At 39.1% G+C, this 20550-nt stretch overlaps 9 protein-coding genes across 9 annotated transcripts; 3 read left to right on the top strand and 6 right to left on the bottom strand. All coding sequences in view use genetic code 12, as the record gives it.

Moving 5' to 3' along the window:
- Window positions 1–35: 35 nt before the first annotated feature.
- Window positions 36–1547, bottom strand: RJT20DRAFT_2699 (deubiquitination module subunit; the record flags this gene model as incomplete). Its single annotated transcript, XM_064919463.1, has 1 exon — window positions 36–1547. One exon carries the CDS (start codon window positions 1545–1547, stop codon window positions 36–38), a length of 1512 nt encoding a protein of 503 aa, XP_064776222.1.
- Window positions 1548–3562: 2015 nt separating this feature from the next.
- RJT20DRAFT_2698 (uncharacterized protein) lies at window positions 3563–3899 on the top strand (the record flags this gene model as incomplete). The annotated part of the gene is made up of 2 exons (XM_064919462.1): window positions 3563–3792; window positions 3860–3899. The coding sequence occupies 2 exons, from the start codon at window positions 3563–3565 to the stop codon at window positions 3897–3899; spliced, it is 270 nt and encodes an 89-aa protein (XP_064776221.1).
- A 5-nt stretch (window positions 3900–3904) lies between these two features.
- Window positions 3905–5884, bottom strand: RJT20DRAFT_29197 (DUF4451 domain-containing protein). The gene has a single exon (XM_064919579.1). The coding sequence runs from the start codon at window positions 5502–5504 to the stop codon at window positions 3951–3953; it is 1554 nt and encodes a 517-aa protein (XP_064776220.1). The 5' UTR covers window positions 5505–5884; the 3' UTR covers window positions 3905–3950.
- Window positions 5885–6054: 170 nt separating this feature from the next.
- On the top strand, window positions 6055–8483 carry RJT20DRAFT_126096 (putative tRNA 4-demethylwyosine synthase). The gene has a single exon (XM_064916666.1). It carries the CDS (start codon window positions 6127–6129, stop codon window positions 8377–8379), a length of 2253 nt encoding a protein of 750 aa, XP_064776219.1. The 5' UTR covers window positions 6055–6126; the 3' UTR covers window positions 8380–8483.
- Window positions 8484–8860: 377 nt separating this feature from the next.
- On the top strand, window positions 8861–10426 carry ALG2 (GDP-Man:Man(1)GlcNAc(2)-PP-dolichol alpha-1,3-mannosyltransferase). Its single transcript, XM_064916665.1, has one exon. It carries the CDS (start codon window positions 8957–8959, stop codon window positions 10352–10354), a length of 1398 nt encoding a protein of 465 aa, XP_064776218.1. The 5' UTR covers window positions 8861–8956; the 3' UTR covers window positions 10355–10426.
- RJT20DRAFT_29187 (uncharacterized protein) lies at window positions 10385–12103 on the bottom strand. Its single transcript, XM_064919578.1, has one exon. It carries the CDS (start codon window positions 11843–11845, stop codon window positions 10415–10417), a length of 1431 nt encoding a protein of 476 aa, XP_064776217.1. The 5' UTR covers window positions 11846–12103; the 3' UTR covers window positions 10385–10414.
- A 1-nt stretch (window position 12104) lies between these two features.
- Window positions 12105–13430, bottom strand: RJT20DRAFT_29186 (uncharacterized protein). The gene has a single exon (XM_064919577.1). It carries the CDS (start codon window positions 13063–13065, stop codon window positions 12514–12516), a length of 552 nt encoding a protein of 183 aa, XP_064776216.1. The 5' UTR covers window positions 13066–13430; the 3' UTR covers window positions 12105–12513.
- Window positions 13431–15961: 2531 nt separating this feature from the next.
- Window positions 15962–18731, bottom strand: RJT20DRAFT_115671 (C2H2 finger domain transcription factor; the record flags this gene model as incomplete). Its single annotated transcript, XM_064915820.1, has 2 exons — window positions 17901–18731; window positions 15962–17843 (listed from the first exon to the last, which is right to left on the bottom strand). The coding sequence occupies exons 1-2, from the start codon at window positions 18425–18427 to the stop codon at window positions 15962–15964; spliced, it is 2409 nt and encodes an 802-aa protein (XP_064776215.1). The 5' UTR covers window positions 18428–18731.
- A 346-nt stretch (window positions 18732–19077) lies between these two features.
- On the bottom strand, window positions 19078–20121 carry RJT20DRAFT_149549 (aldo/keto reductase; the record flags this gene model as incomplete). Its single annotated transcript, XM_064919008.1, has 2 exons — window positions 19078–20046; window positions 20105–20121. 2 exons carry the CDS (start codon window positions 20119–20121, stop codon window positions 19134–19136), a joined length of 930 nt encoding a protein of 309 aa, XP_064776214.1. The 3' UTR covers window positions 19078–19133.
- Window positions 20122–20550: the final 429 nt, after the last annotated feature.

The raw sequence follows: 20550 nt of genomic DNA, 5'->3' as shown, positions 1-20550 counted from the left end.
CTCTTGTATATTAAGTTATATCGAATATTTAAGGATTACAGATGAACAGGTGACTGTTGTTGCAGTTGCTGTTGTTGTTGCTGTTGTTGCTGTTGTTGAAGGGCGGCAGCTCGAGCTTGCCTTTGCTTCATCATGAGCATTTGTTGTTGTTGCTGTTGTTGGAATTTCATCAATTGCTGCTGGAAAGCCTGCTGTTGTTGTGTGTTGTGCTGTGCTGTCATCAAAATTGCCTTCAGAGGTGCTCTGACTTGATACATCTCTCCTGGAATGGCGCTGAAGGATTGGGTAGGGGAATCTGTGTTAGTCGAAGGCGCGTCAACATTAATTAAGGCGCAACGGCCTTGTAAACCACCAATTGAACCTGAAATAGCCTGGTTTGCCAATGTCTGTTCTGTAGACTGCGTTGAGTTGGACTGATTTGCATTATTTGAATTATTTTGATTGATGATCAAAGAATTAGCGTAGAATTCTCTTGCTGCAAGGAATCTGTGGCGGTGCCTTACAGGCAAAATAATTTTGCGCTCCAATGGCATTGGATTATTCTTGGACAAGCCCTCCAATACCAAGTGAGTTTCTTCATCTGGATCAAGGATCTTATTAATGGCACCTGCTGCATCTCCATTGCTGCTTTCGGCGCCATCTTCACCATGAAAAGCTGCATTCTCTCTTCGCTGAGCTGCCAAAGCATTGGAAGCGGCAATTTTTGCCTGGTTTCTCTTTTGGTACTGTTGCAATAATACATCGTAAGGTGCACTTCTGCCTAGAACAGCTCTCTTTGCACCCATTGAGTGAGTTTTACATGTCAATGAACGAGCACAGAATCCTCCCGAGGGTAAGGGCACACCACATTGTTTTTCAACATCTACAGGACCCTTGGGCTTAGCCACCGTCTTTGGCTTAGGTTGTTTTTTCTTCTTACCACCAGAACCTGCTGATGGTGGTACTGCTTCTTTCTTTTCACCTGGTGCAGACAGTGATGCGGCGGCGGCTGCTGCAGCAGCAGCATTTGCAGCTTCTTTCTCTTTCTGTGTTTGTGATTTCTTGTACTTCTTCTTTGGTCTTGCGCTGCCATTCGATGCTGTAGGGGTGCTTGGTACTGGTGTTGAATTTCTAGACGAATCTACAGATGATGGTTCTAAGTCTAGCAAAGCGTTTCCTCTGCCTCTCTTGCGCTTATTGGCGGATGTGCTATTTCCATCGACAAGTTCGTCCTGTTTCCTTTGTTTCATCTCTACGCACTTCGAATAATGGCTTTGTAGACTGGCTTCTCCAATCGGACGATTACACGAGTTACAGAGTTTATAATTGATGTTCTGTGAAAGATACGACTTGTCTGGAAGGGAGTCTTTAATGTATCTTGATTTGATTGCGTTTTGCGAGCTTTCGTCGTCGTCGTCGGGCCGTGGATGGATATCAATTCTCTTGTCCAAGTAGACTCCGAACTCCTTCCAGACGGGTTTCTTGTGATCGTAAGTGTCGTTGTTGAAATTACTAAGGGAACGTACAGCAGCTAATGAGATCACTTGTTCGGATCTAGTTGTGGACATTCTCTAGTTTTTGCTTGTGTCGAAAGACGGGGTAATTGGGATGATTTCGAGTGGAGATAGAGGTCGTTGGATGAGATGGACACGACGAAGGGGAACTGTTGTGTGAAACGGCTTTTACTGAATGTTGTTGCAAGGCGTCTCTTGGGTTAACTGTTGATTACAACTATGGTAAATATTGTAGAAGCAGTCGGAAATGCATGCAGTTCACTGGAGGATGTGATGTGAAAACCGGGGATTTGACTAACTCAGTAAAGAGGTGTATCGAGGCCGGGAGTTTTCTGGGTAATTTCAAGTACAAACGGGGGATTTGTTTGATTGATGGAGTAGTATCAAGTTATAGCATCACACGGATGATAACATTGCACATTCGTTAGACGCTGAGATTGACAGTGAGGGTTTTGAGTTTTTCGGTGTGCGAAGGAGGGGAGACTATGTGAAGGATTTGGGAGGGATTGGTTTTAGTGTGTGAGAGGGAAAGTGAGCTAAATTGTGAGAGTTTGAGAGAGAAAGCCTGTGTGTGTGAGTAAGAGAGTGAGAGAGTGAGAGAGTGAGAGAGTGAGAGAGTGAGAGAGTGAGACAGTGAGAGAGTGAGAGAGTGAGAGAGTGAGAGAGTGAGAGAGTGAGAGAGATAATGAGAGAGAAAGACATTGTGTCTCACTCTGTGTCTTTGTTTGTGTGTGTGTGTTAGTGAGACCGAAAAGGGAAGGAGTAATGAGGGCAGTGAAGAGTACTCAGGAGAGTACACAGTGACATAGAGTATGTTTAGTTAGTGCTGAGCAGTAGGAAAGTGGTGGGTGAGTAGAGGCAGTAAATACAGAGTGTAGTTGGAGAGAAGCACTTACTGAGACTAATTAATTAGTCACTGGGTAAAATAAACAATGCTAATTGATAGTGAGCATCGATAAGTATGTGAATTCTCCATTGCTACTACTATTACTGTTACTATGTGGTCTCTCTTTACAATGTACTATAAAAAACGACAAGCTGCACTGTAGGTATATACTGAGTCCAATGTCCAGAGATCCAATTTTAGTGTAATGTTATGTAATTATGTTATTGTGTATATGTAAATTGTACATATTAAATTCTATATATGTGTGTTTCTGTATATATTCATGTTCTAGGTGAGTTGAGCATAGTTAAGCAGTTTAATACTGTCATAGTTAAGGTGCCATACTTAAGACCCTCATAGTTAAGACTCTCATAGTTAAGATTCTCATAGTTAAGATTGTTACAGTTAAGATAATACTGTTGAAGACTTCATCATTACATATAAATACATTCAATGTGTGTTCCTGTAGCTGTAGTATATTGTACGCTTACATATATATTGTATTACATATATATTGTATTACATTTATACTGTACATATGTGTGTATATATTGTACTTGTGAGTTAACCTTTGACCGTTAACTCTTCGCAGTTTCCATTACCACCACTTAAACTAACTCCTCTCATACTATACAATGGAAGAGTCCTAAACAGCTGATATCAACTTTCTCAATTCTATTCTTCTATGTATCCCGTATGTTAGTATTTTCTTTGTAACACTAAGAATCTCGTTTATTCAACTGTAACGTGCCCACTCTCTAACTACCGCAACGACTCCCTTGTTTAGATTGCAAAAAGTTACTCTGTATATCATTAACTGTAGACACATTCTTGTAACTATCATGTCGTGTCATGTCAACATAGACAAGTTTCACATAGCTTAGACAGGTTCATTTCTATTGAACCTTGCACTCCAATTCTAACTTCAACTTCATCAGCATCATCATCACTACCTATTACCTATTGCCCTGCTCTACTCTATCTTCTACCAGTACTGTCTGTTAATGGCTTGCAAAAAAAATCGCACATAATAAATTATTCACTATTTATGTTTCTTGTCTCTTCTTCTTCTTCTTCTTCTTCTTCTTCTTCTTCTTCTTCTCCTCTTATAGTAGGTTTCTGGATTCTTCATTCTACTACAACTCCCATATCCCTTGCATCTCTAATCTAATCCACCAGCAAAATGCTAAGAAGACCCGCTACCACCATCAAACTCACTCCGGAAGATGTCTTGGAATACGACGACACGCTAGCCCACCAACAAGCACAACAAGTCCAACAGTCTCTTCAGCAGCAGCAGCAACAACAACAACAGTCGTATTCTCATGACCAGATCTTACAAGAACAAATCAACACTTCCTCCGGTGACATTGCCCCAACCTTCAAACCAACAGTACCGTTGAATCATCCTCAGTTGTTGAATCAACCAAACCAAACGCGTGAAGAAAGAATAGGTATCAACAGAAACTCGACAAACTAGTGCTGGTTATGGTGTTGAATTGAATTACTACTTGCAGTGATGTGTTTCAGATTATCTATTCAGTCGTATTTACCTTAATTAGCTTTTGAACCTAGTCAAGGACATGAAGAGTTCTTCCTCTGGGCTTCACAATCGGAAGCTGGCTGTACCCTCCAATGACAGTGGTCACAGCAGCATGCATACTCTTAAAATGCCTGAAATAACTTAAAAGCTTGTTGGCCTTAAAGCTCCAGCATCCAACTTCGATAAGCTCAAAGCAAATGGGGCAAAGTATGGCATCAACAGAACGATCCTTGGAATTACGCTGGTACAATACCCCTGCTTTCTCCTTTTTGGCCATCTTATATCTGCCAAAATACAATCCTTCTGGTGTTAAATAGTTGTTGGAGAAAATACCGTGCTCTAAGGTCAAATGGGATAGGTAGCTTGAGTTTTTGAATGGAAGGAACTTGACTTCTTCGCAATATGGGCACAACCCACTTTTGCTTTCGTTAATCAATTGGAGGTTATTGTCAATTTCAAATCTGTAATACTGAGGTTCATAGGGCATATCCATGGAATATACAGCGCTTGTTTTATAGACAATGTAACTGATAGTCCCATGCAAATCGGAGATGTCACGATCATACTTAACACGATGATGGACGCACGAAGAATCTGCATAGGTGCCATTGGTGTTGTAAAGCTTTTCGAGTTTGGGATGGGAATGAATTCCAAGATCATTTTCTTTAGTTCCATCTACTCGATTAATCAAATACGGACTAAGACGTCTGATATTGGTAATAACTCCAGTGTATCCATGATAATCAATGGAACAATCTAAACAGGACACGGCATTCGAAATTTCCATTATACTGACCTTAACTTTGGAATTATTTTGTACTTTAAAACGGCTCTCTTCCAAAGTAACTGGCTTGGGAATATTAAAGCTAGCTTCTGGGAAGTGGCTACTATCCTTAGTTACCCGTGCTGTGATTTTCTCAATAACTTGGTTTGCACTCTGAGTATTGTCAGCAAATTGAAAGTCCAAGTCCATTATTTCACAGCCATCATCCCATTTGTGATACTTAGCGAAGTCCTTATCAATGCTAGCTGCTTGGCTTTGTTTGGCGTTTTTTCCGATCTTTATGACTTCGCTAACTGGTATTTTAAGTTTGTCTGTAAACAATTCTGGAAAGGTATCCTCAAACAATGTGTCGTCAGATACAAATCCACTCTTTCTTGTTGTTTCATTTCCATGTCTTTTGTCTGCTCTTGTATTCGCTGTAAAAATCTCCTCCTCGCTACTTGAAAGCAGAATAAATGGGATGGTATTTTCTTTGTTAACCTTTGCGTGCTTCTGAATAAATGTGTAATTCTGGTCAGGAATATTAGATGTGGAGCTTCTGAAGTTGTCATCACCTATGTACAATAGGTTGTTATCTAGGTCCATAGTGGGGTCAATTCTATTGTAGTCATTTGTGAAGGTTGGAGAAACTGTTCCAAATGTGTTGTCAAAATAGTCTTCACTATTAGGGAACATTGACTCGAAGTCTATGTAGTCGTTTGTCAAATTTTCTTGCAACTGCTGCAAATATGGGTCTTCGCCTGTAATATCTTCAAGGAAGTTGATGTCATCGAGTGTTGGCTGTATTGTTGGATCCATGATTGTGTATAATAATTTAGGGAGTAGAAATTCAGAAAACTTCCAATTTTTTTGCAATTAAAGATGTAAATTAACAAAAATAGCTAGCTCCATCTTAAATAAGAAACGATAAAACCTCAGCATATCATACTACAAACTTCTTTTTTATATGTGATATGCCGATTTCTCAGCATACCACGATAACCATTAGAAATACTCTACATTTTATGCCCCAGCATAACGATATAATGCAAGCGCATACCATCAAAGATGTTCAGGGCAATTCGGAGAATTGTGTAGAATGCCAAAGACCTGGAACCTTAGATACGACTTCCTTTAAATCAAAGCATACCCAAATCGCTTTTATATATTCAACTTACACATACAAAACCACCTGATCATACCCCCTCCCTCTAATCTCTACCTTCTCTTCCCAAATTCACCCTTCCTATCAAGATTTTGCAATCAAAAACGCTGCTTACAATTGTTCCTGCAGATGGCCCTAACATCTCAGCAGCCATTCGAAATTTTTTCAGTATGTAGATTTCTATGTCTTCTCCACCATTGGAAAGGTGATATATCTAGTAGAAAGGATTGTTGTTGAAGACCAGTCTGTAGAGAAAAAAGTACAAGAATATCAGGTATGGGTTTTGGTACGGGTATTTTTGGAGTTTGTGCGGTAATTTACCTTCTTTCCGGTGGCCGTTGGACAGTAGTAATTGCTGCAATCACGATTTCTGTGTTGTACAACATCGAACAGAGAAACACCCCAAAAGTTGCAGTACAAGGCGAGTTGAAAGAGGTCAAAATTGCTAAGAAAGCGAAGAAAAAGTCCTCACCTATCTATGCTGTGGATTTCACATCTACTTCGTATACTCCTGTGAGCACATCGAAGATTCCAAGGGGTTCTCTGCCAGTTCTTAGATCAAGAGCCGTGAGAAGATCACCAAAGGTCTTTAAAGCTTCCAAGCCGATTCAGAATGTAGAAGAGCCTTCACTTACAAGATCCGCAGTCAACTTATTAGATTCACAAATCTACATATTTTACACTTCCTTGACGGGATCATCTCAGAGAGTTGCCCTGGCATTACAGACAAAGCTTGAAGGACTCGAAGGTTTGAAGAGTAAACCAAAGTTGATGAGTCTTGATGACGATGTTGATGACCTTGAAGAATTTTTCATGAAGACTCCAGATAACGGAGCAACAAAGAATATATATGTGTTAGTCTTGCCATCTTATGAGACAGACTCTCCAATTGACTATTTCCTTGAGCATTTGAAAGATACATACCAAGACTTCAGAGTCGACAAATACCCAATGACAGCTTTGCTAGGATTTGCAGTATTAGGTTTAGGTGATTCTGAATCATGGAGTGGAGAAAAATTCTGCTACCAGGCTAAGTTGGCCGACAGATGGATGGGTAAGTTAGGTGGAAGAAGGTTATTCCCTGTGGGAGAAGTTTGCATGAAGTACGAAGGTGAACCAAGAACAAACGAATGGATTCAAAATTTTGCAAGTCTTTTAGCAGATGATGAACCCTTCTACATAGATCAAGATAACGACTTTGAGGATAGTGACAAAGAGGACGATTCTGCCAGTGATGATCAAGACACTCTTGTTGATGTGGAAGATATGGGGGACGTTATCAGAAAGTCGGGAACTAGAGGCTTAAATGGCAGCGCATCCAATGATATGAAAGAGATGGTAGCCAAAGATTCTCCAACATATAAGTCCTTGACAAAGCAAGGTTATACCATTGTTGGATCCCATTCCGGAGTGAAGATTTGTAGATGGACTAAAAGTGCATTAAGAGGAAGAGGTTCATGTTATAAGTTTGCCTTTTACGGAATCAAGTCACACTTGTGTATGGAGACCACTCCCTCATTGGCATGTTCTAACAAGTGTGTGTTCTGTTGGAGACACGGTACTAATCCCGTAGCAAAGCTGAACTGGAGATGGGTGTTGGATCCACCAGAGAAGGTTATGGAAGGAGCTTTACAGGGACACTACCAGAAAATCAAGCAGATGAGAGGTGTTCCAGGTATCCAAATGGACAGATTTCAGGAGGCATTCCAGGTAAGACATTGTGCTCTTTCTCTTGTAGGAGAACCAATTTTTTACCCTCATATTAATGAATTTGTTGGTATGTTGCACGAGAAGCACATATCTTCATTCTTGGTGTGTAACGCTCAACACCCAGATAACCTTGCAAAGTTGTCCAAGGTTACCCAATTATACGTCAGTATTGATGCTCCAACAAAGAAAGATTTGAAGAAGGTTGATCGTCCATTAAACAGCGATTTCTGGGACAGGCTTATGTCTTGTTTGGATATCTTGAGGACAGTACAAAGTCACCAGCGTACTGTGTTCAGATTAACATTAGTTAAGGGATTTAACATGAATGACATAGAGAGCTATGCTGACATGGTAGAGAGAGCTCATCCTTCCCAAATTGAAATCAAGGGAGCTACATTCTGTGGTTCTTCAACAGGAAATGGTAACCCATTAACCATGCAAAATATTCCATTTTATGAAGAATGTAAAGATTTCGTCACCAGCTTGTGCAACGAATTGCAATCAAGAGGACTTAACTACGACATAGCAGCCGAACATGCCCACTCGTGTTGTATTTTAATGGCTCATACAAAGTTTAAGATCAACGGAAAATGGCACACACACATTGACTATCCTAAGTTTTTTGAATTGCTTGAAAGCGGCAAAGACTTTATTGACCTTGATTATGTCAAGGAGACACCAGAATGGGCAGTGTGGGGATCTGATGGAGCTGGGTTTAATCCAGAAGATACCAAATTCGACAGAAAGGCGGAGAAGTTGAAAAATAGGTTGCAAAGAGAAGAGCAAGCCAAGATCGCATTAGAGCAACAGGCACAGTAAATGGGACTGGAATTGTATAATAGAATTTAGCATAGCTATTGATGTATAATATAGAAAACATTACACGGTAACAGTTGATAGTAGTATAGTATAATACTTTCCCTTCTCTAAAAGAGAAGGGTATACATAAAGAATATATAAAGTATAACTATATATCCCCGTTAGCCTGGTACAAGGTATATAAATATATGCTCTGGTGGTCCTGCTTCTCTAAGACCACCCTAGTAGTTTTTTTTTGATAATAAATGAATAAAGACTCTTCTTCCATCAGTTCTTTCCATTCCTATCAACTATAACCGTCAACTACACCCAACAACTATACCCATTGGACGCTCCCATTTTGCTGCAAATTTCACAACTGGTGCGCACTACACCAACATGTAAGCCTCTGTTGGCGCGCACCTGCGGGCACCAAAGAAATACATCAAAACGAAACGCAGCCAATAACTGTATTTAGCGACCGTATAGTCTCTTTAGCTAAGAGCGTATTGTGGTTTAAGTTGAAGGGATTTACGACTTATAGCACTTGGTTCTAGTTCATAATACGACATTGCGCCCTTAATTGTAGGAATTGAATATGTCAAGCACAAATAAGAAAAGTCCGGTGAAGAAAATCGCCTTTGTCCATCCCGATTTAGGTATCGGTGGAGCTGAAAGATTGGTGGTAGATGCTGCAGTGGGTCTTCAGAACATTGAAGGCAATGAAGTCATTATATATACATCCCATTGTGACAAAACTCACTGCTTTGAAGAAGTCAGCAGCGGAGTATTGAACGTCAAAGTTTACGGAGATTTTCTTCCCACTCACGTTTTGAAGAAGTTCCATATCTTATTCGCTATCCTTCGTCAGTTATACTTAACATTGAAATTGATTACCACAGGAGAGATCCTAGAGTATGACTTCTTTATAGTTGACCAATTATCGTTTTGCATTCCTTTATTGAGTCTTTTCAGCAGAGAAGACTGTAGAATTCTATTCTACTGTCATTTTCCAGATCAATTATTGGCAAAACGTGGTGGATTGCTTAAGAAGTTGTACAGATTACCATTTGATGCCATAGAAGAATGGACTACTGGATACAGCGACAGAATAGTAGTGAACTCGAACTTCACGAAGGGAATATTTCACGAAACTTTTAAACATTTGAATACTGTAGATCCAGGAGTTATCTATCCTTGCGTGGATACGGCAGTTTCGGAAGATGATGCAACAGATGAAGAAGTTGTCAAGTTCTTTAAGGGAAACAGATACTTCTTGTCTATCAACCGTTTTGAAAGAAAGAAAGATATCGAATTGGCAATCACAGCATTTTCGAGATCCAGAAAGCTTATCCACGGAAGCAAACCAAGGTTGGTCATTGCTGGAGGTTATGATATTAGAGTACTTGAGAATGTCGAGTATCTCAATGACTTATCCCAACTTTGCGATACATTGAAGTTGACAAGCTTCACTATAAGAGGTAAGTTAATCTTAATGCCCCCAGCAACTGATGTTCTTTTCTTGCCTTCAATCAGATCGTCTTTGAAAAGTTCGTTAATCAAGCATGCAGAATTGTTGCTCTATACTCCATCTTTAGAGCACTTCGGTATTGTGCCAGTCGAGAGTATGTTGCTCCGTACACCGGTTTTGGCTATTAATAACGGTGGCCCAGTAGAATCTGTTGTAAATTATGATTTCTCGAATATTGAAGTAGCAACTGGATTCACAGCAGATGCTGATTATCAAGAATGGGCGAAGATAATGATTAAGTACTTCAACGAAGTGAGCCCTGACGTGAAGACTAAATTAGGAGAGAATGGATACAAGAGAGTATTGGATAAGTTTTCAAGAGCTAAGACGAGTGACGCCTTCATGGACAACTTGAAGGCTGCTCAAGGTTCCCAGAGAGGAGGACTTCTCTTCACGTTGGTCAAGTTCTGGAAGTTGGGATTTTTGGTATTACTTGCTGCTATCGTTGCGTATAGGTTCAAATAACGACCATTATCCCATTAGCTATGTACATATGTATATTCATTATCATTAAACGTTATAAAGTTACTTAAAGACATCCTTAAGTGCTTTCCAAAGATGTAATTTATTGTCACCTTCAATAATCCTACCTCCAGCCGAACTTCCAGATCCAGCTACACCACCTTTACTGTCATCTCCAAATAGATTGAGTAGGCCACCTGAAGATTTGTACTCCGATGCTGAGCTCAGAGTCTTCTTGACTTTGTGTTTGTCATACCATCCAACAATGGTAGTTGGGAATTTTTCTACAACTCTGTCATAAGAGTTCTTGATTTCATTCTCCGGAAGCAACTTGAATTTGTGCAAATTTGATGAAGGGCATTGCAAGTTGTAATTGCGGATATTGTCATTAAGTAATTTGATCCTCTCTTCCAAGTATGCTATTTCTGAAGGCAGTAAATTGTATTGATCATATCGAGCCAATCTTACACGGACCTCAAATGCGCTGATGATAGATGCCACTGAAGAGGGACTAGCCTGAACGACTGAAGTTATAGGAGATTTGTTGATGATCCACTTGAACCAAATCTCATCAAGATCTTTCCTTAAGCTTTCTGTTCTGCTGTTAATGGTCTGTTGAGTCTCAATCCAAGGAGGTAACACTTCGTTGATATTTAAAACTTGGTTCATAAAATAGTTGCTATCAGTGCAATTCTTCAAGTGTTCGCTATTCAATGGCTTCCCCCTGACATGGACCATTTCAGGGGCATCAAATTGCCCCGTTTTCTGGTTTATCGAGGCATTGATTTTGCTACTAGCCAATGATCCCACCAAATCTATAGTAGGTGAAGCTGAGTTGATTAACATTGAAGGTCCTAACAATCTTTCTTTGTACAATTCCCGAAAATTATCGCTTTCAGAGCTTTCACCATTCTTCATCTTTTCTTTGTTTAGTTTATAGTCCAAACTGGACTCTTTTGCATTCAACACTTTTTCTTTAAACGTCGGTACTGGCGTAAAGATCTTATTGACATTAGGACCTGTCCGAATTGCCTTTGGTTTCAGATCGATTATCATTCTTAAGTTAGCGTCGATGTCAGATTCCATTCCTTTCCAATGAGGCGCTTCAAAGATATCTTTGGCATGCTTATTGTGAACCAAGAGAGGTTCACTTTTGATATAAGACATTGCTTCTTGAAAAGCTTGTTCTTGTTCATCCTTTTTGCTTGTGTTTAAGCCCTTCTCATATTTCTGGCGTATCTTTTGAAGTGTTGGATCAGTATTCATAATAGAGGAGTCTGTGAATCCAGTCGCCATCTTTTCTTCCAAGATTTGACTGAATCTTTCTACCAATGCTGAATTACCGTCTTCTTGGTCTTCTTTTGGAGCATCTTTCTCACCTTTAGATCCAGAATTTTCAGCCGAAGAGTAGAATCGTGGACTTTGCACCCTTAGTAGACTTCCACGGAGCTTGTTCTGGCGTAGACAGTACCGACAGTACCGACCCTTTAACATCTCGATAACCACTACACTAATTATATGAAACCACACTTATTTGAAATAAAGTATGAAATATGTCATTATAAATATTATGTTATCTGTGCATTAGCTTAGACGCCTACTGGGTTGCGCGCAACCGCACAAAACCTATCGGAGTTGCTGACTCGGAGGTATATATTATGGTTGTACCGTATTGTTGTTTAGACAGCTGTCGTTCTGATGGATACTGCTAAATCAGTGGGAAAGTAGGAGAATTGAATATATGCGTTTTAATAGGGGTTATGAATTTTTAACAGCAAATAACGATTTTGTATGGAGATCTTGTAAGGTATATGTAAATGATGGGTTAGGATTCGCAACATGGTAGCTCCATATTCACTCTTGACTGGAGGTATGGCTTGTCTTACGTACCTCTAATACTTATACTAAGTTATCTTGAACTGTATATGTATTATCTATAACCAGAGAGAACAAAACACATATGAAAACAAACCAATATCAAAGTTCAATAAGGGTATAATAACAACGCAAAGAATTGAAGATGACTGAATGCACAGCTTACGGAAAAACAAGCACAACGTAACAAAGAATAGAAGACAGCAGCTCTTGCTGTTCTAGTTAGTAGTAATATCCTATTCCATAATTAGGAAACTACTTAGCAACTAGAAGGAATCCTCGAACATTCACAAAGCATAGAAGATCAAGATTCCAGAACCAAGAACGATAAACGCTAACAAAAGGAGCTTCAATACAAAGCAGAAAACATATTCCTTCTTTCCTCCAGCACTGATGATGAGTTGCTTCTCAACATCAATGTCCTCCATCAATTTGATCTTTCCATACTTGTTATATTGAGCCGTCTGGTAGGGACTTGCGTCTTGTTTTATCAAGTTGTTTAAGTTGGCAGAAGCGACGGAATCAAGCGAAGACACCGAATTGATCGAACTGGAGTGGTTTCTAGTGCTCTGGGGTACGTAGTTAGTAGGTAAAGGTCCGTTAATAGTGGGGAAATGGGAAGATGATACCGATCTCGATCTATTCAAGATTGGATGCAGTGAATTAGAACCGTCGAATGTGGAAGGGTGGAATGATACAGAAGGTCTCTTACTGTTGACCGTGGAAGTTGAGTTGTTCTTGTGCAGTGTGAAGGTGGACTCAGGGAGAGAGCCAACGCTGTTGTTGTCTTCATTTTTGTCTTGTTCGACATCACTAAGGGGAATGCTTGAAGGTGACATCTTAGGTTCAAAGTAGTTTATTGCTGTTTTGGTTTAATGAACTTTTTATGAAATTCTATCAGACTTGAAATGTGATAACTTCCCAGCTTGAATATGACTAACAGGGATAATTCCTCGAGGATATTGTTCCAGAAACCACGGTAGAATGAATGTTTTGATTTAAGCAGGCACCAACGGTATCAATGGAATCGTTTGGTTCTAACGAATGTAAATAGCAAGAGTGTAGAATTCTATATAATATATATAAAAGAATAATCGCAATGGCCACAAACACTGCGATCCACTCGTGTATATATATATATATATAGATATAAATATATTAATATATATTATATAAGTAATATATGATTATACTTATATTTATACATATATGCATAAATATAGAAATGTACAAATATGTACAAATATAATATATATATATTATATATTATATTTATTTTACCCCATGTGCCAACACATTATGCTTATTCAAAATTTATCTATTAATAATACAAATATACTACAATAACATAGATCGAACCAAGAAAATATCATGTTGTACTGCTCCCACGATACAATTAATTACGTTTCCGCCTACAGCTTGCAGCGAGGGGGTGTGGGGATGAGAGTATGGAATCAATGAGTGAGAACGAGAAAATTGGGGGGTTCGTATTGGGAAAAGCAGCTGGATCCAGATTGCAGCCTTGTCTGACGGGTGGGAGGGGGGATAGTAGAGTTGAAGTTGTTCTCGTGCTGAGGTACAGAGGGTGAAATAGATGATACTATAGAGTGGCATAAAGTGGTATATAGATCCAGTTTATTTCAAGTTATAGCAAACTTCAGGATGGTCTTGAACAAAGAACAGTCAGACCCAAATGACCGTTATTGTTCCTCGAGCTCGTTACGAAAACGTTATCTGGAGGAACCGTGTTCAGCAGCGCCGTACCATAAAAAAAAATTAGTCCTCATGAAACGCTCTGTATGCATGTAATTTTGTCTAGTAATTTAGGTGTTAAGGACTAAATCAGGGCGGTCCTAGAAGTTTAACTGGCTCGGGCGTCCTTGAAAGGTCTCAAGTCAATGGTAAAGGCGCCTCTATTGGAGCAGAATTGGTCTGTATTGGGAGAAGGTTCTTTGGTCCAATGAAATTGATGTGGTTTGCAGCAAAATAAAAAGAAAAAAAAAGAGCTATGCTAGTTATTATAGTATTACAGAAGTTCACAGAATCACAGAATTGTGGATTCAGTTAGATAAGAGGAAGGTCTATGGGAAGTGAAGATTCAAGGGTTGTTTACAAAATCAACTATCATAACCACGACTTCCAAAAGACGTAACATATTCTCTATGCATCTGTTTTTCTGGAATGTTATTGTAAATAGAGATGTGCAATAGTCACAATGATCAAAAATCAACAACTTAAAGAACGTGTCCGTATACCGGAAGATGGGGTGTTAGGTATAAAGTAGCCGTAGAAGTTAAATCTGGATTGACACCTTGGAATAGCTTCTATCGAAGTAAAAAAGGATCGTCCTGAAGAAGGGGAGAACAAAGATTTCAATCAGTTTGCACATGCCGATGATATCTCTTTTGGTACCTTTGAGCCTTCGGTTCGTTCCAAGAGCTGCATTGTTCTGACATTTTGCAACCCATAGTATGGTAGTTAGGGCAAGATGAACATAACGGTAATGTTGAAGTTGCCATTTAACCTTCGACAAAAGACTTGACCGGTGATTATACTTCTTCAATAGAAAGAATTAAAAATAGGATTCGTTTAGTTTTCCAAATTGAGTCTTGTAAAAGGGAGGCTCATAACAGTGTATAGAATCTATAGAATAAGGGATGAGATGAAATTAGGGTGGACTACATTGTAAATTTCAACATAGAACCAATGCATGTTTTTGTGAATACATGTCGTGGTGAAGCGGCATTAAACTGATTTGATCTTTGTGTCTTTTGATTGACAGGGCTGTCATCATTATTGTCGTCCTGTGATAGAAGTTTTATAATTGATTTGAACCACATTAAGTTCACTATTTATAGTAGCATCGTAACTTAGTGATTTCTTGTATTAAGATAACCCATGAATTGTCAAATATTTCAACACCTGGTGATCCTGGATGAGAGTTGAACTTGGGATAACAAAATTGGAAAAATCGCTCCTTAAAGGTTCATTCTCTATTGTAAATTGTGGTTGTTCAATAGCGATCAGAAATTGACCCCCAGTACGCTACAATGAATGTAATTGATCGTCGATATAATACCTTATTATAGGCTACTTTCATTACCACTATCTTTGTACTAATCCCCGTGACTAGAAGAATAGTGTTAACTATACTAATAAATTAAATCATGATATAAGTACCCCAAGGCCCAAATAAATGGAACATATAGCAGTCGAAAGACAAATAAATAAGAACATACTAATCCCGATGCTGCAAAATACTCTTTCATACAAGCAGCACATCTCATCGTTCAAAACCCCGGGACACAGATGCCTTCTAAGAAAAGGATAGTGCTTAGGAAGGCTGATCTCATTACCCCACCAGTTTTGAACCCCACCATTTTAACTTGACCCCACAAGAATTGACAAAAGAATAGATCACCCACAGGTTCCCCTGACGAGGCTGTAACGGAAGAATTAATTATCTGGAAAATATTCAAAGCAAGTGGGGAAGTACAATGGATGAAATCCGGAGTTGCTGCCAATCTTTTCCAGTATGAAATCTTTGTTTCTACCCTGAGCTATTACCTTGATTTCTCGACTTGGGAAGACAATGAAGAACGAGCAGTTATTGGGAGTTGCCTCTATTGTACTAAATAGAACTCATTGTTTTCAACCGGTTATAACGTTCGCTGCTGATAATTAGATCTGAAAAGCGATTGTACATATCGCTATTTACAGACATTGTAAAGGACTTCAGGTAAACGGTTCCCGTTCTTTTCCAGTGCTCCTTAGAATACAATTCGAAATTAATTCGGCGTACTCCCGACAAATCTCTGATCTACATAGAATGTACTTGTCTTTGAATAATTTCAACAATCCTACCAAGAAGTGCTTATTGGGAATGTTATCAATAACCTTTGAATACCTTTCGAGGCTTTTGTAATTTAATGACTTCTCACCCGTGTAGTTGATCAATGAAGAATAGATCCTACTGATATAATCATAGCCCTCTTCCTCTTCCTTTACATTGTCTTGTTTTGAATATTTCTGCTTCAATGACTCTGGTCCATATAAGCAATAATTGTAAACCCATATGACAAACAATGATGATGCCACTATATTTGGTCTGTATAAAATAGGATCTGTGTCTGGATCATAAGCCGACCTTACCTCACCATTAAACATTATCTCATTCAACAAGATGTAACAGTGAAGAACGGAAATCTTTCCGTTTGCAGAATTAGCCCATTGCTTGATTCTTCCTTCTACTACTCTGTAATCTCTTTCTGTTGTTTTAACACTCATTCTCCTGGGCGAACCAGCATATATAAGCATGTCATATTGTTTGACTCTCATGAAGGCTTGACATAAATGATAAATAGGGAACTTGCATTTTGTATCATTCAATGAAAGACCTGATCTGACAATGTTTGAAGACTCACCTGTCAGAGGCAAGTAGAAAGCATTTCTCGTGTCACAGCAATCACCGTGACAAACTGCATCTCTCCATACATCTATAGCTTTGTAAATTGTTGATTTCCAGGACTCTTCCACGGATTTCCAATCCAAAAATGTCATTTGAAGATCCTTTTGCTCCATCTGAAATTTAATGGTCAACAAGCCTGCTAGGAGTAACTTCTTGCTCAAAGAACTAGCCTCTGATTGCTCTTGATGAAGTAATTTGGTCAAGGCAACAATGAACCTTGGAGTTTCAGTTTGAGGTGGTAAGTTATTTTTATCAATTACTGACATTTCCCATAGCATGTCATCACAAGGCATCAGTAATTTGATTTGATGTGCAAACAACACTATTTCATGTCCAAAAATAGTTGCGTGAATGGTATCTAAATAGAACGATACAAGAGCAGCCCTCTTTAGAGACTCGATTTCAATCCACTTCTTCCAAATGTCCTTTTCTTCTGTCAAATTAGAATCGTCGCTGGTTCTATTCAATGGGTCTCCTCCCAATAATGCACTTCTCCTTAACAATTGTATCTTAAGGCCATGATGTAAGTACGCTCTTTCATGCAATTTTCTATTTGAAAACAAGATTTCGTAAGTCTCTAGAATAATTAAACTTTGAATCATCCATGCTCTTGTTGGCAGTCCAAATTCTTCTGAAGAAGATATAAGCCATCTTAAAGGCACGGCAATAGAGTCGGCTAGTCTTTGCGGATGCGGCAAGATAGTCATCACGCTGGAGTCATTAACATCCATTAAACCTGCTCCCATCATGATCATACTCAATAGCAAAAATGGATGAACGTCATCAGCACTGAATGATGGTCTATGTAAGATTGGGAACTGGACATGGTACGCTGCCCAGTAGACGTCCAAGCATATACGTAACTGTTCAACGTCAAAATGTAGTTCATGCAATTGTGGAACATATCCACATAGTTTCTGAATCAAAACAGCTCCTCTAAAATTTTGATTGCTATACTGAGGGAAGTTTGGTGATATGCAAAATGCTTCTTCAAGCATATGGTTAGCATTCGTGCCTCCACTCAAAGTGGTTCCAAAGGGACTTAAAACATTCCTCTGATTTAAAAAGTCGTTATCATTAAAGAGCCACTGAGTCAAATCTATGGGAAGAAGAGCATTTTCCGTTGGAATTTGGTCAGATGCAAGTTTACTCTGAATCGGATGACTTGAATACTCAGTAACTGAATTTGAACGACTGGAATTTGACGAGTGTTCGCTTTCACTATAATCCTTATGGTCAATGGTGGTGTAGTATTGGTCTACTGAAGCCAAATGTGCACTCAATTCGGCATTAGTAATATGATCCATTGGTTGATTTATATGTACAGGGTCCATTTGATGATGTTGTGTAGTGATATACTCCAAATGATCCTCATTTGGGCTTTTCTGTGGTATCACTTCAGTTCTAGCATCATTAATTGTGTTATGTTCTTCAGTATCAAGAGCTTCTTCAAGTTTTTCAGCTGGACAAATAGGGCTGCTGTCTATAAACGTTTTAGCAGCCATCTGCTTCTTGGCTAACTTGAGTTTCTGCTTTTGGATCTTTCTTCTGTGATGGAACTCATGCTTTTCCTTCACATCTTTCCTTACAAACAGCTTATTACAACCGACGCATGAGCAGGTATGTATGGCACGGGGCTCGTGGTTGAACTTGTGTCTCGATAGATGGTCAGATCTGGAGAATGACTTACCACAGTCTGGCACATCACAAACGTATCTTTCACCAACTTTCATTGTACTCCACTCGAAGAAAAACTACCTACCTAAACCTTCACAAAAACTAGAATGTATTCTTTCTTCAAACCTGACATTCCTTTTCCTGTCTCATAACAATTGGCAACTACTTACGGAACCCGAATGGCATCAAAAAAGTGTTGGACATTCAGTACCACTTCCACTTATGATTACGACATTTTAACCAAAACGACATACAATAGACATCTAAGCGATAAGGTCCAAGCGGTACTTACGATCCGTTCCCCGGTTGCAACCAGTCATCATTCTCCACAAATTCTCCGAGAAATATAAATGTCCTATGATCCCCTTATTGTGTACATTAATTTATAAAAATAGTATGAAATGATTTGTATATTGACTTGACCCCCACTTTTGAGGATCCGGTATATGGGTTTTGTTGTCCCTGTGCCCCTCATACAATACACATTTTGACGTAAAATGTAAAAATAATGGTGGGTTATGTGCATGAAAACCCCACCAATTCTAAATATTTAATTAGCGGAATGCATAGTGGTACTCCGATTTTACGGTAAACATTGCACTGCATTAGAGGGCTGCTGCAGTGGAATTGATTTGCTACATCATTGGTGCCATAATAAAATAATAAAATATTAATAATAATCATAATAACAATAATATTGAGTGTTATTTAACTTTAATGTAATTTAGATACTGATACCTAACTAAAAACTTGTTAATGGATCTAGTCTTCACCGTAGACATCTATTGGGTCCCAGTTGGGACTGACGAATCTCTTAATGCCCTTGACTTTATGTAAGTTGTTCAATTCTTCTCCGTCTTCGTCAGATAAGTCAATTATATTGAAATTGCTTTCAATTCTCGATTCACTGACAGATTTGGGTAAAACAACAGTTCCTCTCCAGACAGCCCAGGAAATCAAGATTGTTGCTGGCGAAACCTTATTCTTTTCAGCGATCTTAAGTATTGTCTCATCTTTCAACAATGGCGAGTTGGAAGAACCTAATGGACTGAATGCCTCCAATAAAATGTCATGCTCTCTACAGAATTTGAGAAGATCTGTTTGAGGTAAGTAGGGGTGAATTTCCACCTGATTAGTTGTAGGAGTGATCTTATAGTCTGGAGAACTGAACAATTTTTTCAAGTTCTTGATAGAGAAGTTGGAAACTCCAATCGACTTGGCTTTGCCAGCTTCGACCAATTTTTGCATGTCCGCATATGTCTGAGTGAAATCACGATCAAATACAATATCACGCTTTCCATTAGGTAAGGTTGGAATACCAGGATGGCTCTTGTTTGCCTTGTTTAAACAAACCGGCCAATGCATCAAATACAAGTCCACATAGTCCAAACCAAGATTTTTTAATGATTGGTCTAACGCTCCAACAGGGTCAAGGGCATCAATCGGAGCCAACTTGGTTGTAACAAAGATTTCTTTTCTTGGGATTCCAGAATCCCTAATTGCGCGTCCCACTGGCTTCTCATTGCCGTAAGCAAGAGCGGAATCGATGTGTCTATAACCGGTTTTAAGGGCAAAGATGACGGCCTTATAGACATCATCGGCCAGAGCTTGCCAAGTTCCAAGTCCCACTGCAGGAATGGTTTCGCCGTTATTAAGCTTAAATATTTTAGTAGATCTATAAAACGATGTTAGCAGATGAAAAATGGACAATTGATGCAAATCGAGTAACATACTTGTAAGTCGTAGCCATTTTAAATTAATTAACTATTGAAGCTTGAGATTCTGCTAACTCTCATCACAACTGCTCTATGAAAAGACTTTTTGCTACTTATATGTAAAGATCAGTAAACGAAGTCGATTTCTGGTGGGGGTGGGGGAGGGGAAGGGGGGTTTTTCGCAGCTTCTATCGGGTATTTGCAAATGCATAGTTGACTAAAACAGTATACAGTGCAGCCAACTTCAAAACAAGCAGGCTTTGACTTCTACGTGCTACCCCGCGACACTGGGAGGAAGTAGTTTGCACTTGTCTGTGATATTGTGTCTATGTAGTAATTGCTGGTGATAAGTAGCATATCAGGAGAGTTGTCGCTGGTAAATATACCACCATAGCTCGGTAATACCAATTCTGTAAATCCCTAGAAGATAGGACTAAAACATCTTGTTCTCAGAAAATTACCAA

This window comes from Scheffersomyces xylosifermentans (assembly GCF_036884685.1).
Source record: "Scheffersomyces xylosifermentans strain CBS 12540 chromosome Unknown RJT20scaffold_2, whole genome shotgun sequence".
NCBI lineage: Eukaryota > Fungi > Ascomycota > Pichiomycetes > Serinales > Debaryomycetaceae > Scheffersomyces > Scheffersomyces xylosifermentans.
This window is presented reverse-complemented; position numbering and strand designations above follow the sequence as displayed.